This window comes from Amphibalanus amphitrite, unplaced genomic scaffold (genome assembly GCF_019059575.1).
Source record: "Amphibalanus amphitrite isolate SeventyFive unplaced genomic scaffold, NRLGWU_Aamphi_draft 000297F_arrow, whole genome shotgun sequence".
NCBI classification, from domain to species: Eukaryota; Metazoa; Arthropoda; class Thecostraca; order Balanomorpha; family Balanidae; genus Amphibalanus; species Amphibalanus amphitrite.
This window is the reverse complement of record NW_024881792.1, coordinates 345,465-362,635: the sequence shown is the minus strand read 5'-3', so window position 1 is coordinate 362,635 and position 17,171 is coordinate 345,465. Positions and strand designations below refer to the sequence as shown.

The 17,171-nt window shown below is 52.8% G+C and overlaps 1 protein-coding gene across 2 annotated transcripts; it reads right to left on the bottom strand.

The window, feature by feature from the left end:
- Positions 1-2,140: 2,140 nt before the first annotated feature.
- Positions 2,141-16,670, bottom strand: LOC122387759 (RNA-binding protein Musashi homolog Rbp6-like). 2 transcript variants are annotated; one of them, XM_043378209.1, is made up of 5 exons: positions 16,575-16,670; positions 14,788-14,836; positions 9,925-10,007; positions 6,325-6,409; positions 2,141-2,310 (listed from the first exon to the last, which is right to left on the bottom strand). In XM_043378209.1, the coding sequence occupies exons 1-5, from the start codon at positions 16,665-16,667 to the stop codon at positions 2,156-2,158; spliced, it is 465 nt and encodes a 154-aa protein (XP_043234144.1). In that variant the 5' UTR covers positions 16,668-16,670; the 3' UTR covers positions 2,141-2,155. The 2 variants fall into 2 exon arrangements, with proteins under 2 accessions (XP_043234144.1, XP_043234142.1); XM_043378207.1 differs by lacking the exon at positions 2,141-2,310 and having other exon boundaries at positions 4,061-6,409.
- Positions 16,671-17,171: the final 501 nt, after the last annotated feature.

Genomic DNA, 17,171 nt, shown 5'->3' with positions numbered 1-17,171 from the left:
AGAGGTGGCGGCGGAGACTACTGGCAGGACGGCCGCCGTCGCCGCGGCGGGGGCGGCAGGAGCCCCAGCCGGCGCAGCCAATAGGATCTAGCTGTGTGCCAGTCTTATGGCGGAACACGTTCATACACCATTCAGTGCGCTGCAGCCCCAGCCGCCCCCGCCGCCGCTGCCACCGCCGCCGCCACCTCTAGCGCCGAATTTTCGCACCCTATCAGTCAGAACCCGCCCGCAGCCGCCATACCGCTCAGACCGATAGGCGAAGTCACCGGTAGAACGCAGACTATCGAATAATAATGTGCTGATTAAAAAAAAAAATCGGCCTTTACCATCGACAGCACCTTGTACTGATTCCGTCACAATTTACTAAGCTGAGATAGCAGGAAAAAGTTTGTTTGCAATTCGGATATGAACGATTGGGTAAGAAGCAAGGGAACTGGTAGTTATATCAATGGAACACTAGCCTGGACATCATTTTTGTTTCTTTTTCCTTGAGCAATGCTAAGTTGTCTACGCACGCATCAGTTTGCGGGCCGATAACTATGATATGTGGCTGTCGTTAGTGTATTGGCCGGGAGGCGCACCCCGCAGACTGGCGGGATACCAGCCTCGATCCCCGACGTGCGGTCGACCGCCCGGCACAGAGAGAGCACATTGAAGAACACATGCACACACGACACGAAGGCTCCGCGGAGCACACAATCGGCCGGAGCACACAAACAAGACGGAACCCACGCGCTCCGGCGCGGAGCACAGCGAAAACACGCAGCACATCAAGAGTGTAACAGCGAAACGCGATATTGCACATCGGTAAAACGCTTCATATATGTGTAATAAGTAACACTGGTGTTACAATAGAAACTGGGGCGGTATGGAGCGTCCGTGAAACGCTGCACGGCTCGATATCAAAACTCTGTCCTCTGCAAAGAGGTGGTCGGAAAAGGTGATCATTGCGACGAGCTTGTTAAATCCACCCAGCAGGCAAACAACGCAAGCGATAACAGTGAACAAACATTGGCGAAGTCAAAGCATCGTGACAGATATTTGTGTGGGATCTTTGACAGCATGATATGATATGCAAGGACATGAAAGTGATGGCTGAATCTGAAGCGACAAGCCGACCCACCCACGTATTGAAGTTATATCTGAATCGAATGGTTTACAATAGAATCCTGCTGTACGATAGTGTAATAACGTCAACAAATAATAAGGTATCTTTATGCATAATAACATTTGTAATATTGTTGGTAGATGTGGACTTTCGAATCTATCACTGTTCGCTTCACGTTACAACGCATCAAATGGAATTATGGCCATTACTTTGTCCGAGAAGAGGCGAGGAAAAATCACTTAAATCGAGCGCTGAGGAAAATATTACCGGGGACCTTACAGCTAACAAAATGAAGTCAAGCCTCGATTCATCTCCCGATACTCACTTACTGTAAACCTTAACCTATCCCTAAAGGCAGAAGCCCAGCTATCACTAGAACACCTATAACAACCGGATCGACAAAAGTAAAAGACTGGACAACTACCGGATTAGAGATGGGATTCAAATGGACTACCTACGCGTCACTCCCAACTGGCCACTGTAGCCACAACTAACACCGATAACCGAGGACCAAGATGACGTGGCTAGCGAGAGACGGGCGGCGCTCTGCCTCCGTTCATTTTGCGTGCCGCTGGGGGCGGCCCGCCCGCCTATGGACAAGTGTACCTGAGATAGTAACCGCGGCCCGGTCCCGGCCGAACCGTCTGCGCGCCGGTCTGGCCTGCGTCCAACGGGGCCGACGTGGCCATCAGTGGCAGCCGCCGCCGCTTTGACACGACGATAGCGGCGTCATAACTCGTCGCCGAGCGCTCGGGCCGACCGCCGAGACTAGTGACGCCAGCTGGCCGCCGCCCAGCCGACCGCAGCCGGCGCAGTGGTCAGTGGGCCCGACCCCGACCCCGACCGACCCCCAGGGTCCTCCAGAACCCTCACTGGTCCCCCGGCGCTGACCGCCACACGTACAGGGACACGGGCGCCGCGGCGGCAGCGGCGGCGGCGGTGGGTGCTTCTGCCGGCCGCTGGGAGCCCGCCGGCCACAGCACATGCGGCGGCGGCGGTGACGGCGGCGGCAGCCGCGCGGCGCCGGCCGGACCGGCGGCGACGGCCTCACAACGGCAACGCGTGCAGCCCGTACAGGCCCAGCTCGGGGAGGTAGGGCACCATCTGGGCCGGAATATTACCTGCGTACGGGAAACCGAAGCCGGCGTAGCCAGAGTAGCCGCGGCCGGCGTAGGCGGCGTAGGCTGCTGCCGCTGGGAAGCCTGTAACACGCCCCGGCCAGGTCAGGTCAGGTCATGGCAGGTCAGCAAACATGACAAACAAATGCGGGCGACCCGGCGTCAGAATGAATGACGTCATCAAAATGATACTTCTGTCAGATCATCTTTTGACTTATACTGACAACGCCTAAGCGATTATATGCGATGCCTCTGACGCTGGGTCGTCCGCAAATCAAACAAACGAGAAGCGAGCATATTCACAGGGTTGCCAGCAGTGGACTAATAGCGTCTATAGACTAGTCCGTCCCCCTTAGCTGAGCACCTGTTCACTAGTGGGCCAAGCGAACCCGGCTCAGACGCGCTAAGCAGCCTGTGCTAACGTATTGTTCCACTGCGGCAACTCGTGGGGACACAGATTGTTGAGACAAAATTTTGTGAGGCAGTTTAACTTTTTATATGAAATTTTGTAAGGTTGCCTTCAGCGAGGCGGTTCATCATGACACAGCATGGTATTGAATTCGGAATCGGTTACGTTGCAGCTAGGGAAAATAGTTACAGAAATTTCACGGCTTTTGTTGGATGTTAATGTTAGAACCCAGAAGAAAGAAAGCCCAAAGCCCAGAAACAGAAGCCCGTTTAAAGAAGGCACCGAGGGAGGTCCCAGAAGCGGAGTGTCCCGGCAGCCATGCATGTGAAAAGGTGTCCACAGAGAAGCATTAACGCACGACGCGTGTAGTGAAACAATGAAGCTAGACTACTGAAAAACAAGTGACTTTATCACTGTTTAGGAGCTACTCTACAAGCGCTACCACTGAGTGCTGCTCTGTTTAAGTCGGGAGCGCCCGGCTGTGCGCCGTGATTGAGTCGCTCGATTTGAGCCGACTGGACAGGCGGTGACCTGCCGCGATTGGTGAGCGAGGTCAAAGGTCAGAGGGGGGCGGCTGAGAGGCGCGGGGGGCGGGGCGGGGCGTCACCCCCTTCAGACCAGCAGTCAGCGCGTGGCGGCACTACTCCGCGGCGAAACGATGGATAGGTACGTACCGTTGTGTCGCACCCCCAGTGACCACACGAGGAGGGGGAACTCGAGGACAACGAGAGAGACAGAGGGAGGACGCGGCACGGAGCCGGACGGGCAGAGAGTGAGAGAGGGTGAGAAGGTGACGGACTAGCCCGTGGGTTCTGGCCGGCGGGCGGACAGGGCGTGGTAGGGAGAAGGGGCTGGTGGCATTGCTTCCCAGGCCAACGGGGTCAAAGAAGGCCGCCCGAAGGCCGGACTGTACAGAATTTCCTGACTGAATTTGGTGCGCCGTATGGGCACTGGGATCTTACGATCTACCCACTAGCTATGGGTGCCGATACTGGACTAACAGCTATGCTGTGCAGCCAACTGAATGGGAAAACACAATGAGCGAGCGAGGAGCTGCGGGGACGGTCGAGTCTGCCCCCGCCCGACCCGCCTAGCCAGACCACAGGGCTGCGTCCAAGGCAACTCACAAGAAATCAGCCGCCACGAATATGAGGCCAAGGAAGGTGTGAGGTCACTGGGAGCTCGTGCCAAGTTTGCCATGCCGCCCTCCAGCCAATGAACATCAGCTTTAGATCTGAGTCAGCCAATCAGGGCCCTCCCTCCAGACCTGAGACAGGCGCAGAGTTTAATCGCTCTGACAGGTGTGCATACAATGATTAAGAGCCCGGTTCACTACGATCTACGTCTACTGCACTACGTCTACTACTCACTACCAACTACTGATTAGCCGTATCGCTGGGCAGATTAGAAAATGGACAGAAAATAATCGTTCGACGCATTTATTGAGTGAAAGAGGTTAAATACAAAGCTAATGACACTGATTCAGACGAAAAGGGGGCCTTGGCACAAAGCAAAAGTTGACCCGGGTGGGGGCGGCCCGATGGCGGGCGGGGCGGCGGGGAGACTGGGGGCCCCGGCGGGGCGAGCGCGTCCGCCGGCACCTCTCTCCGAGCTGTGGTCACCGGGAGGGCGACCCAACGAGACGTTATGCTACCGCGAGCCCCACAGAACAGACAGAAGACGAGGCCGTGAGGTCGCACACACAGACACACTCACAGAGGAGAGATAGATGAGATAGAGAAAGAGAGAAACTGAGAGCTCAGACGAAACCGGCGCCTCCGGCCGGTGCTCAATGTCGGGCCCAGTCTCCCCGCCGCACACAGACATACATACAACGGCAGGTAACACAGGCACACCCACACACCCTCCCGTCCCTCACTCAGCCCCCCGCGGTCAACCGCTAACGAGAACACAGCGACGATGCGACGAACGCGGACAACATCAGTATCGCGCGCGCTCCGTCCCTCCTGACTCAGTCACGCGCTCGGTCCTTCAGTCACTCGCGCTCAGTCTCTGGGGCCACCACACTGTGTCCCCTCTAAAATATATACGGTAACTCGGCGTCTTTACTGCTGCACTTAAGTACAAATACAGGCAATGTACGTACTAAATCAACAACTTAAGTACTCGTACGCAATGAAAGGATTTCAGCCAGCCCAACAGCAGCGGCTTACTAGTTAGGTTTGAGAAATTATAGAGAATTGCTGGGAACTCACTAAAACGGATTGTGGTCGGACCTCACAAAAAGAAACTAACCCTCTTGAGCATTTAAATGGAATTACCCCTGCAAACAGCAGCCCACTTAGACTCGAGAAGGGTACAGGTGTGACTGTCCGACTCTCGGCTGGTGTGAGAGACGCGCCACCGAGGCCGCTGGACTGGCCGTCGGCTCATTCCCATATGACGCACGGGTTGATGGTCTAACCCACAAACCACAGGATAGAAAACTCAGCGGTTTGTACTATTGCTTCTCAATACTAATTTGGAAGACACTGGTGGCCGGCAGCCGACTCCGAAATTCAGCTAGATGTCGTTAAAGCTCGCTAGACCTCGCCAAAGTCCATCCGTCAGCCGGCAGTGCGCGGATGCCTGTGACACCGGCACAAAGCTGGGCGTAGGCGGAGCTCAAGGCGATTGTGAAAAGACAGATAGACATGGGCACCGAGAGTGAGTTAGTGTCAGCAATATCGCTTGCTACTTTTACCAAAATAATTGTGTATAAAATTGGAATCATGAGGCACCCTTTGGCGCTAAGCTATATGACTAACCCGTGGCTAATTTTCACCGGGCTAGTGAGCTAAGATGGCTAAACTATTTTCGTGTACAAAATTCATGGGACATTTTAGTGTCCAATGGCATTTTAGTTTCGACTATATAAACTAATTATAACTAAATCCACCAGAATCTTGCCGTTTTCCAAATTACAACCGACATAACTTTAGGGGAGCAACATTATGAATGAAACAAATAATTTTTAAAAGCGTTTGCTGCATGGTGATAGTGGCCAACAGCGTAAACCGACAGAGAGAGAGATAGAGAGACTCTATTCACAGAGAGAAAGGCTCTCCTACGAACGTCAATTCGTCCGGCCCTGCATTCCAGTGACACCCTCCGGGGCGCAGCGCAAAATAGCCTCACAGGTAAGGGTGAAACACTTCAAATAACGAGATTCAAGCTAGTGTCGTATAACACAGATATACAACAGCACGAAAACATGCACGTCTTTGTTCATTATTACTGCCGTTATTGCTGGGCGTTCGGACTGCGCCGCGCGGCGGTCGCAGCGAGTATCATACACGGCACGCTCTCGGGCGCACGGCTCGGAGCCACCGGGGCACGTCCCCGGGCCGGGGGGCCAGTCTACAGGCCCACCGGGATCTGGTAGTACTGCTCCAGCCCGCCGAGACCGGCCAGGGTGGGCAGCGCGTGCTGCGTCATCGCACCCGGCGCCGCCGCCGCCGACAGGCCGCCGGCGAACAGTTTCTTGCAGCTGGCCAGGTCGAAGCCGTGCAGGGGCGCGCCGGCCAGGCCGACCTGACCCAGCGAGTGTGCGCCGAGCAGGGGCGCGCTGGGCAGCGCCGTGGGCGGCGCGCTGGCCACGCAGGCGGCCACGGAGCTGGGCACGGAGTAGGGGCTGTAGCGGTACGCGGCGAGCGAGGGGAGTCCCGGCGAGACGAGCACCAACTCACCGTAGCCGCCGCGAGCCGCCGCTCGGCCGCGCGCCAGCGTCTGCGGCAGCATCACCTCCTTGGGCTGCGCCTTCTTACACTCGACCTGCAGCAGAGCGGGAAGCGGAGAACGGAGGGCGGGGTCAACGGTGTCACCCGCCGCCGGCCGCGTCCAGGGCTCCATGACAGGGGGCATCGGCCTCGCCGCGCACAGGAAGGGCTGTCGACCTGAGATACAGACCACCCAACACAGCATGGGGTGATTGAGATGTAAGAGAAGTGGTGGCTATTTTCTACGTGACACTGCAGGGGCGGCGCCACGGGTTTTCGATAGGGGGGGACGGGGACTGTAGCTGTCCGAAAATCCCAAAAGTAGATACTGATCGTGTATGCAAAAAAAAAACGAGGCACGTAACGCCGCGAAACTTGGCAAAGCCCAAAACACATCGAATGTTGCATCCCGTTTCCAAACTTATCCTAGGACACCTAAGATCGATCACCTTTTCAAGCATCCTTGCCTCTAAATCAAAATTTGCAGTCTTTCCAACTCAAAGCTGGTTTCCTACAAGCTGCGAATTGCTTAGGGATACTGGCCGCGTGGCCGAGTGGATTGGGTGTCCGGCTGGAAATCCGGAGGCGGGAAGCTCGCGACCGGTCGGTCAGTGTCGAGTAGCTGTGCCAACTATTCTTACGTTTCGTACTTTCAAATTTTCGATCTTACGTCTGGTCAGCTTCATGGCTTCACCATCATATATATATAGTCATGGAGGAAAAGTGGGAATGTCTTCTGCTCTGACAAGTGCGCCAAAACTGCAATATAATTTCAGAATCATGACATCACCACCTGATCCATATGCAACGGGCAGGGTGCAGCTATAATGGCTAGCCGTCAGTGGTCATGTCATTGGTGGTCACTCAAAAGGTCATGCTAGGTCATGGAAGGTCACCAGCCGTTATTTGATCACACTTTCTGATGGATTTTACTCACCAAGAGCTTCGCGGGAAAAACGAGCGCATGCCGCATGCACCTTTAAAAAAAAAAAATTGAGTGAAAGGGTCTCAGGTCCGGCGGCCTCTGCAGGTGAAATGCCCCAGGGTAGGATTCCGGTCCTAGTTGATTAACTTCGTCAAAAATGGCAGTAGAGTTGTGATGTCGGCACCATTGTGTTCGTCATGATCGAGCTGGCACGACCTGCATCGTTCTCATATTCACCCTCCAATCGTAACAACACAGCATGGGGATTGGCAAATGGCGGGGCACCCCCTTTGGGAGGTAATGAAGGTCTCTGGAAACCTCATTCCTCATCTCTTTAGCATTAGTGGCTCTCCTTATGGAACAGGTTTCTTGACTGGTCTGTTTCACCCCAGAATTCAAAGACTAGTCAAGGTAAAACCGAGCGCACCACAGTGAGCACAATTTGATAAGCTGGTGTATCTCAGTTTCCTTGTAGAACCTTTCACGTATCACGTACCTGAAACACTTTCGTGCACTCATGCAAAAGCAACTGCCATGTTTCAACAGCTGGTAATGGCATTTTCACAGCCGCTGACGTAAGAAGGGGAGGGGGGGGGGCTCGATTAGACCCCCAGCCGTTCGGCCGCCGACCGAACTTAGTTTTGCAGAAAAAAAAAAACGAGTGCTATCGAACCCCTTGACGAGAGGGAGCCGATGCTACCCAATTATAAGGTCTTGGGCTACTGCGTGCTTTTTTGGTCCAGCCTGTGATCTATCCGAACACTTCTCCCCACAAGTGCTGGGGTTAAATGGCATAGATTTCAAATGGTTCCTGTGGTAGAACTGCCATGCTTGAACTTGACTAATTAGGAATGGAAAATATCCATATAGTAACGGAAATCTATGGAATTTCAGTTAACTTGGTTTTGTCGGCAGTGGGGTCTGGCAGTGGGGTGGGGAGGTAATAACCCTGCCTGGCGCCCCAAAAAAAGGGGGGCACGATCCCCGAGGCCCTGCCGATCACCTTATAGGCATCACAGCTCCACACCTTTTGCAGATGGCCAGGACCCCCTGCGATACATCCCAACAGCAATCTTTATTCAGAACCTGCCTTGATTAACGAACGATGCATTAAATGCGACGGATAACTTTACAATGCATTATTATCAACTATTGAACGGGCCTCGCCGATAGGGGGGTACTGTACCCCCCTAACTTTCGATAGCGGGGGACCTGTCCCCCCCGTCCCCCCCGGTGGCGCCGCCCATGCGTGACAGTACCGCATGTGATCAAGCCGGATATGCAAATAATTTCATGAATATCCTTTTTCACTGCGTCAAACTCAGCCCATGAGATGCATTGGAAATCATGACTGTGCTTGACACATGGCCAAAGTTATGCATTCTATAGTAAAAGTTGCGTCGCTGAGCTTTGGAATGGCACTGAGGTCCAAGTTCTGCGATCGGGTCGTCTCCGTTTGACCCCCCGACCCGCGCTGTCCGATCGGCTCCGAGGCGAGCCGGGGAGACCGTTCGTGCCGATTCGCAAACACAGCCCGCGCATAAATCTGGCGGCAAACTATTTTGGATGGCGAGCGGCTCTGCGGCGATCCGATCCATTCTCGAGTTGATCCGCCGGCCCACGATGCTGAATTTATTCGCCGGCCCGAGCTGGTGTCAGCAGAATGAACAGACAGAGTCGGCTGGGTCCGAGGAGCTGCCTCCCCAACCGTGCCGGGCCGCGACGGAACCGATGGGACCGGGCTGAAAATATCGGCGTTTGGCCGGCCCATTCGCCCAGCTGATTGCCAGTCAGGCTCAGAAAGTGTTGGCATATTCCAAACTCAATGATTGGGTGTATCAATGCTTTTATTTTGAATAATTGTTACATTGCATAGACGACATTCGTCGCTGCATTGATCGCCAATGAAGCGGGATGTCGCGCTTTCTGACACCATCGCAACTATGATCTGCTACTTTTCCGGCATCTCGGGCCGACTCTGTCGCTCGGGCTGTTCATTTTTGTCGTCCCCGGGCGGCCGCTTCTCCCGTCTGCACGGGACGGCCGCCGGTGAGCGCCACCAGAAGCGCAGAGTGGCTGGTAAGCTTTTGATGACGGAACAAATGGCTCGACACATCGCCCCATCGGCTGATTTCAAACAGCAGTTTTACTGGGAGAAGTTCGCTGTGAGCTGCAGGCTGGAACAACTAAGCAGTTGAGCGGTTCGCCGAATTCGGTTAGGACATAAAACGCTCTGTAAATCCTCCGAGGCACGGCAATCGGGGTCTTGATCAGCGGCCGCTCGGCAAAAATATCAAAATGAAACAATTTATGAGCCAGCACTTTGATGTAGCTGGAAGCGGGTGGTGCCGACGAGTTTTGCTGACGTGCAAAGTGCATTGTATTTGTTCTTTTTTTTAATTTTCCTGTCAGACTTTATCGGTAGGTGGGAGCTGCTGCCCTGTTTTTAGACCAAAGCTACCGCAAAAATGTAAGGTTCTCAATCTAAAATGTAATTTGTCAACATTTACATTGGAGTGCACATCAAGAGCACTTAGCATCTCTTCCTAGCATGCGATGGCTTGCATGACCATTGTCTCGCACACATGTGTATTGCGTATTGTGTTGTTAGATCAGGTGATCAGCGTCTGGGCCCGGGTACTCACCATCTTATTATTGATCTCGTGGAAATGAATCTCGCACACTTTGTCGACAACATCCTCATTCTCGAATGTGACAAATCCAAATCCTGCAAACATAGAGAGACGAGCGGCGTCAGTTTCTGCGCAGCGCACCAGCGACAAACGCAGCACGCCTGCGACAAATCTGACGCACAGGCAGCGTCGGCCTGCGACAGATGGGCACTCACAGAAACATGTAAATCTCGGCCCGACGACGTTGTAACGACGAGCGGGCGGCGGCGGCGGCGGCGCCGAGCGGCCCGCTGCGTTTATTGTCATGGCCGGCGACTGACTCGGGCACATATGGATCCATTCCGCACCGACGGGCTGGCCGCGGCACGATTGTTCAGTGCAAATAGTTCAGCGAAGTGTCGTCGCCAGATTCGAGCCAAATTGACCGAGCGCGGCGACCGAATTAAATGATGGTCGCGACGGCAATGTCTGCGGTGGCGCGGCCGTGGGGCGCCGCAGATGCGCCGCGAGTGTCTCTGCGCCGCGCCGCGGCACGTGCTAAGAGCTGGGAGGGTGGGAGTTGGAATGGTAGTTGTGAAGGATACGGCAGGAAACGTTGAACGATGAAACGTTGAACTGGCATTAGCCCATACAATACGCACAACAGAATAACATTAGGATATGCTGGAAGACATTCATGGTTGTCTGCAAACCGTATTTTTCATGAATTTAACATTGAAATTCATGTTCACGTTGTTGTTATCAAAATTAAAATTGGTGTTGATGTTCTACGAGTATTGGATAAATATCCCGTCGTACATGCTAAAACGTCCTGAGTGCGCCCCAATTTTAGATCATTCGGAGGATAAGAAGGGCGCCTGCTGTGTAGGATATATCATCCGACTCTTCAGACATCCGACCGCTCGTACAAGCTCTGACGTCAACGGGTCGGTCTCTGACGTGTCCTGAGACTCCATTAGCCTGAGTCCCATTCCGGCGGGGGGGGGGGGGGTCGGGGGGGGGGGGGCACAGAGCGACATCAATCAGCGAGCCGCCGGCACGGATTTCCGGTGATCGGAGGAGGGGGGGGGGGTGGAGTCGACCCCGGGCCCTCCCTCTGCCGAGTTCCTGAGATGCCGGGCGAGAGCGCGACGCGGGTACTGGCGAGGAGTGTGAAGAAGAGCCGGGGTTTGGAACGCATTGCGGCACGACGTACTCGTATTTCGATTTTAGATTGTGATTCATGGTGAAAATGGAAGGCTTTATCAGAACGTGTGATGTGGTGAAGTACGTCACAAAGTAGACGATTTCGTTGAATGTTTTGTGGTCGTCGGATAAATGGTAAATTCGACTACATTTCCTCCTGCATCTCGTGCGGCCCTCCGTGGCCTACTGTTTTTGACTCTAAAATGCCACGTTGGAATAACATGCATTTGAGTCGCCCTTCTCCAGACACAGTTTTATGTGGTTCATGGAAATATACCTCCTTACGCCAACGTAATTTGGAAGTCACTTAGGAAGTGGAAAGGTGATTATACACAATACTTCATGTAATTACTGGCGGTTTCACACATAACCACGAGTTCGTGCCTAGTTATCCTGCAAACAATCTGCTTCAGAAGCTACCATGTAATCAGAGCTAGCATATTCAGGCTATAATATGCCACAAAATGATACCTTTGTAGAGAAACGTTTAAGCCCACGAATGTTTGCTTTCCTTGACGTTAAACGTTCTAACTTGATGTTTTGTCGATGACGATTAAAGAGCTACAGACATAGAACACGCTTGGTGTTGTTTTTCTTAATGTTTGCCTCGGAATTTTAAATGTGCTTGGACAAAAAAAAGGTGTAAGGGCATCGCACCCAAAACATGAGACGATTGCGGCTTTCGTATACGTTTTGTATACGACGGTTACCATCATATTGCTGAGATTCGTGAGGGCACCATCCCTGTTCGATCATATCGAGCCCACTACACAAACAAGCAATTAAAACGTCTCGCTCGAGGTGGTCCGCCCAAAATACGCCACCGCTACCGGCCAGCAGTGGACCTCACTGCAACGAGTGTCGGCAGCGATTGCAGATACATGCGATGTGAATTAAAACATCTACCCCGAACTTGCTACTGGCGACGTCAGGTTGAACTCCGTGCGTTTGGGCTAAATCCACGTTAGATTTAGCTACTATACGTGCGTTTGGGCTAAATCCACGTGAGATTTAGTTACTAAATTTAGCGTTGTGCTAAATTTAGCGGATTTAGCGTTTGTGCTAAATCCGTGCGCCGGAGTGTCTTCTGTGCGTCCCCGGGTCTGACATTGTCCCGACACCTCCACCCCTGACCTGCCGCAGCAGATGATCCGCAGACCCAACCTGGCCCGGCAGACGCGCCAGGAATCGCCGGCCGCTGCGCCGTAACCGCCCCAGTTGACGAGACGTGACGGCGACAATGCCGCCGCGCCGCCATCGCCTCCTGCGCCACGATCGTCCGCCACGCCCTGATGGCACTGAAGCGCGCCCCGCATCCCAATACTGTCTCTTTTTTGCACAGTTCCGCTGCCGACCAACCCAATTAGCCGCTGCATTCGCGACATCGTTCGGAGTCGGCAGTCGCCAGATCTTTGGCCCGAACGGATATAATGGCACGGTTTTTCTTCATCTCGGAAAAACAGACGCAATGAATGGAATTTAAGACGTGCATTGTCTGCCAAGCCACGAGCCCGAATGGACCATTTGACAGTGTGCCATGCATCGATGAATCGTTATTGTCAATTTGCGCTTCCAATTCCGACAAAACAATGGCGTTTGAAAACAAACAGCACAGCAAGCTTCAAAGGAACGCTCAATATACACAGTGCCTGGCAATAAATTTAGCGCCGTCTTAATTACACGCCCTCATTTATCAGCGTCGCGTTCGATTATCCTCCTCGAGACGACGCAAATTCAAGACGGACGCGAATTCGAGGCGGGCGTAAATACGAGGCAGTTCTACGCGGCGGAGTATCGCTCGCCTCAGATCCCTGGACTGCGCCCGGGGTATCGCGAGTTCCGTGGCAAAATGGCTCGAGCACAGGCCCTTAGCGATGACACGTGCCGGCGTCACCTTTCGTGGCGGATTCCGGGCGTTCTCGACGCCCCAGCGACACGAGTCCATTCGTCTCTGTTGGTCGGGAGACGCGCGAAACCGCAGTGACAACAGTAGAGAGCATTGTCGGTTTATTTGTGTTCGAATCGGACCGTCGTTTGTCAGCACGATCGGCTCACTAGGGAGGGGAAGTGACAGGCTGGGTGCCGTGCTTTCGGCACGGTTCGACACTCCGCTTACTGCTCTCACTGTCTTCTCCGTTAGCTGTTTGCCCCGGCGCAGTGAGATGTTTGTCCTGGTGTTCGGCGCCGTGAGATGGGCCAGACCGGTCATACCGAAATGTGAACTTGTCAGCGCGGTGAGGAAGTTGTTCTAACTGCACCGCTCGACTGTTGTGCTCACACCTCTCCGTCTCTCCTGCGTCCAGTCACTCTCCAATCGCACACCTCCGTCGCCACCGTCAGTCCGTCGGACGGCCGAGTAAAGTCGAACCGGCGCCAGGGCTGTTTGCTGAGAAAATACCCGGGTGCGGGGGACGACCGGCGAACTAACGCCGCCTGTCCCACGCGCTCCGCGACCCGCACCATGGCAAATGGAAGCGCTTTCGAACGTAAACACAGGCGGAAAATTAGCAACAATCGCTGGGCGGGGCTCCTGATGTCGGCTGGCGGACCGCGGCGGCCGCGCCGCGTGGTGTTAGGGCCCTGTGTCTCCCGGCCGGTGCAGTCTCGTGTGATGCGGCACAGCATACCAGTACAGGCAGACGCCGCCGCGCTGGGAGGCTCCGGCCGCGGCCTGTAGCCGGCTGCCTCGAGCGGAAAATAACGCTAATGGGAATCAACAAATAGAATATTTATATGAACTTTCCTGAAGACACCTGATTCATCGATTGCTTACGAACAGATAATAAAAAAGCAAACAATCCAGCTAAAAATTCGTGTATCCCTTACCTTTTTTCATTAGTGTCACCATGTTTATAAGAGAAAAGTTCAATTATTTATCTCGCGTCTCCAGAACAAGATTACAGAGGATTATTACCACAAGTTGTTCCGCTTTTGAAAAGAACCGGTTCAAACTTCTTAGAGATTTTATCCTGGAGAGTTTGCTTATTTTTGTGGGTGGTTCGATTGGCACGACTTCCACACGCGGTTTAGAGCCGATACAATATTGAGCTGAAAATGGTCGGCGCTGAAAATTGAATGCCAACTCTCCTCGAAGGAAATGGTCTTTCAAACACCTATTCTCGTTTATCGCCGGCGTCCAGTCGGTATTAGATTCGGTCAAATTTAGATCGAACCGTACCAGGAATTGGAAAGAGCGAAGCTCATCAAAACCGCTATAAAGCAGCCGCCCGGTGCAATTCCCCTCCCGCGGCGAGGGCCGGCGTTCTTCCACGGAACCAGGGGCGCACTTTGGACCGGGCCGGTCCTTCAGACGTCCTTAGACGAGTAGCAAACTCAGGTGGGTCCAGACCGGCACTGGACGGCCCAGTATCAACCCATAAAACTCGGCACCAGTGCATCTAATTAACGAGTCTGGTCGGTCCGATGGCGGTCGGCCGGTCCGCTGCGCATCACTTCCTCGGTGGCACCGCGCGCTCTTTGACGAAATTGGCCCATCCGAATACCGTATTGTTAAAAGTTAGCCATATTAAGAGGCGGAGGAGCCAGACGTTGCTCAAGAGCGCATGTGTCTTTTGTGACCAGTTAAATTTGACTCGTAAATCAAATGAACGAAAATGCATGGCCGTGTCATTGCCTTGATTTATAAAAGAAAAGACGAAATATGATGAAACATTGTCATGCATCTCTTACCTCGATGTCTGTTGGTCTGTTTGTCGAACATCAGCATGGCATCCTCTATCTGAAAACACAGAAATAACTTTAGGAATGACATATCTAACCATGCGATAGTATAGTCCGCATACGATAGTACACAGATTAGCAATCATATATACGCTGGTAAATGTCAAGGGTGATTTCTGGCCATGTTACTCAAAGTATTTCCAGAAGCGCAACGCAGCCATCCATTGAATTCCGTCATTCCTTCATTTCTGTCTGGCACATTTCTTGACAAATGGAAATTGCTTTCAAACATAACACTGCGATATTGAGCTATCTCTTCGGTCCAGGGCGGGGACCGTCGCCCCCAATATATCCAGGGAGGCCACTCCTGGGATAGTGCTCTATGCAAACGCAGCGATTGGCCGCGGTGTCTTCATAGATATGCGGGTCCAGTCTAGTTATCTGCGATACCGGCCCCGTTCGCTGCACCCAGCCGAGATAAGCCCGGCCAAAGAGGAAGCAGGAAAATAAAAGGAAATTAAATATGTTGAATGCCATAGAGAGGAAAACTGGCCGAGCCACGTCAAAGAGCAGGCTGAACTGGCTGTGAGTCACGCCTGCTTGGACCCTAAAGGACACGGAACCAGAAAGCCTCTTTGAGACAAAAAGCAAGCGCTTGCTTCAGCTTGTATTTAGACCAACAGCGTTCGCAACCAGTGTTGAAATCTATCTCGGGCTCTGCTCGTTGGTTGGCAGTAGAAACCGAACAGTCTGGATATTTTAGATCAAATTGTTTGATTGCTAGCCACCTGCTATTGCTAGGATTCTTCCATCAGCGATATCTATGCTTGAACGCAACTGGGAACATTTTCAGGCATTGCGCCAGCTTCAACCATTGAAGAAACTGCAACAAGGCCGACTAAACTGAACATTTAATTCATTTATCGTTAAGTGTCTTTTTCGCAAAAAGTGGCACGTTGCAATTTAAAGCTATCGCCGACCGCAAGTGTCCTACTCAGGATCCTTCTAAAATCGATTCCATAGGAAATAGGTCGCCATTATACCTACAAAGAGCAGCCCACATAGATTAACCCGCTACGCAAACTATGAGAGTGAAATTGCATGCCAAAGTCCCAACGGGCCATTAGAGTTATTGAGCGACCCATACGCTTCTGTGACACCGTTGCATGTTTGAGGCCGCTGCAAGGCACACGATCAATATGAGATTTTCATGTCAATGAAGATGTGTATGCCAGCTAACATGAAACATGATAGATGGCTGCCCGTTCCAGGGAAAATCATTAACCTCTTGCGCTTCATTGCGTCCGAGACGTTCTGTCAATTTTAGCCAACTTTCCCCAAACCGCACTATCTATCATAATAACAACCAATTTGTTTTCGCTGAGTATGGTTCTGGCTTAATTATATAGACTTTGACGTGGAGCCTACCGATGCCCAATAAAGGGGCGTTTTAGGCCATATATCTACTCACTCCTAAATATCGGTAATATTCGTCATGTAAGTAACAACCAACTCGTAATCCTGTATCCGTTCGTTATTCTTCTAACAGAAAAGGCCAATCGAAAAAGTCTGAACTTGCTCAACAGCAAAAACAAGCTATCTTCATGTCATCCACGCAGGCCATTTAGCTATCGTCAAATGGGATCGGTTATCGCCGTACCATTCTATCGGAAAATGACACAAACATGAACATCCAATCAAACGATAAGCCCCGGAAGACGTCATTTGCGGTGAGCGCCAAACAAAAACGGCCGACAGCCGGCTACAAAAACCGGTCACGACCGAACCGTACTCACCCTGCCGAACTGCTCAAAGTAATTCTTGACGTCTTCCAGCGTGCTGGGCGCCGACAGTCCTCCCACGAAAATCTTCTTTGTTCGGGTGACCATCTGTGGGTGGAGAGACATACCTCATCAGACGAGATGGCAAGCGAGGAGCGGTAGAAGGTCCGAGGTCCGAACGCAGCGGAGCCAACACACTGCGGTCGACAAAAACGGTCAGATGGAGGCGCGATTAGCGGCCCCCAGCTAACCGGCTGTCAAAACACGGGTCGGAAGGCTCAGTGGGGCGACCGAACACGACCGTCATGTCGCCTTCACGGAACCAAGGCAGGAAACTCACGGAACTTCTGCACGAGGGATCACGGAACCACGATAGGAGGGATCACGGTCCGCCACCGGTAGTTAACGGTCACGGATGGAAGGTCACGGTTACGGAAATGAAGGCCATGGGGAACGGTGAGACACAAGTAGGTCAAATGGGAAATGTGTGGGATATTTAAAGGCTATGGTATTATCCCTCTCACACCCTGTTCATTTAAAGTATCAGTGACAGATCACAATGATGCATTTTTTCTGCACTCATCGAGACATCGTTGCTCCGTCATTCTGGCA

What these genes read in the sequence shown, in the direction of transcription:
- LOC122387759 (XM_043378207.1), bottom strand. Translation starts at nt 16,667, where the DNA reads ATGGTCACCCGAACAAAGAAGATTTTCGTGGGAGGACTGTCGGCGCCC. An exon ending in ACTTTGAGCAGTTCGGCAGG is followed by an intron (nt 14,837 to 16,574) that starts GTGAGTACGGTT and finishes CTGTGTTTTCAG; the next exon opens with ATAGAGGATGCCATGCTGAT. An exon ending in ACAGACCAACAGACATCGAG is followed by an intron (nt 10,008 to 14,787) that starts GTAAGAGATGCA and finishes CTATGTTTGCAG; the next exon opens with GATTTGGATTTGTCACATTC.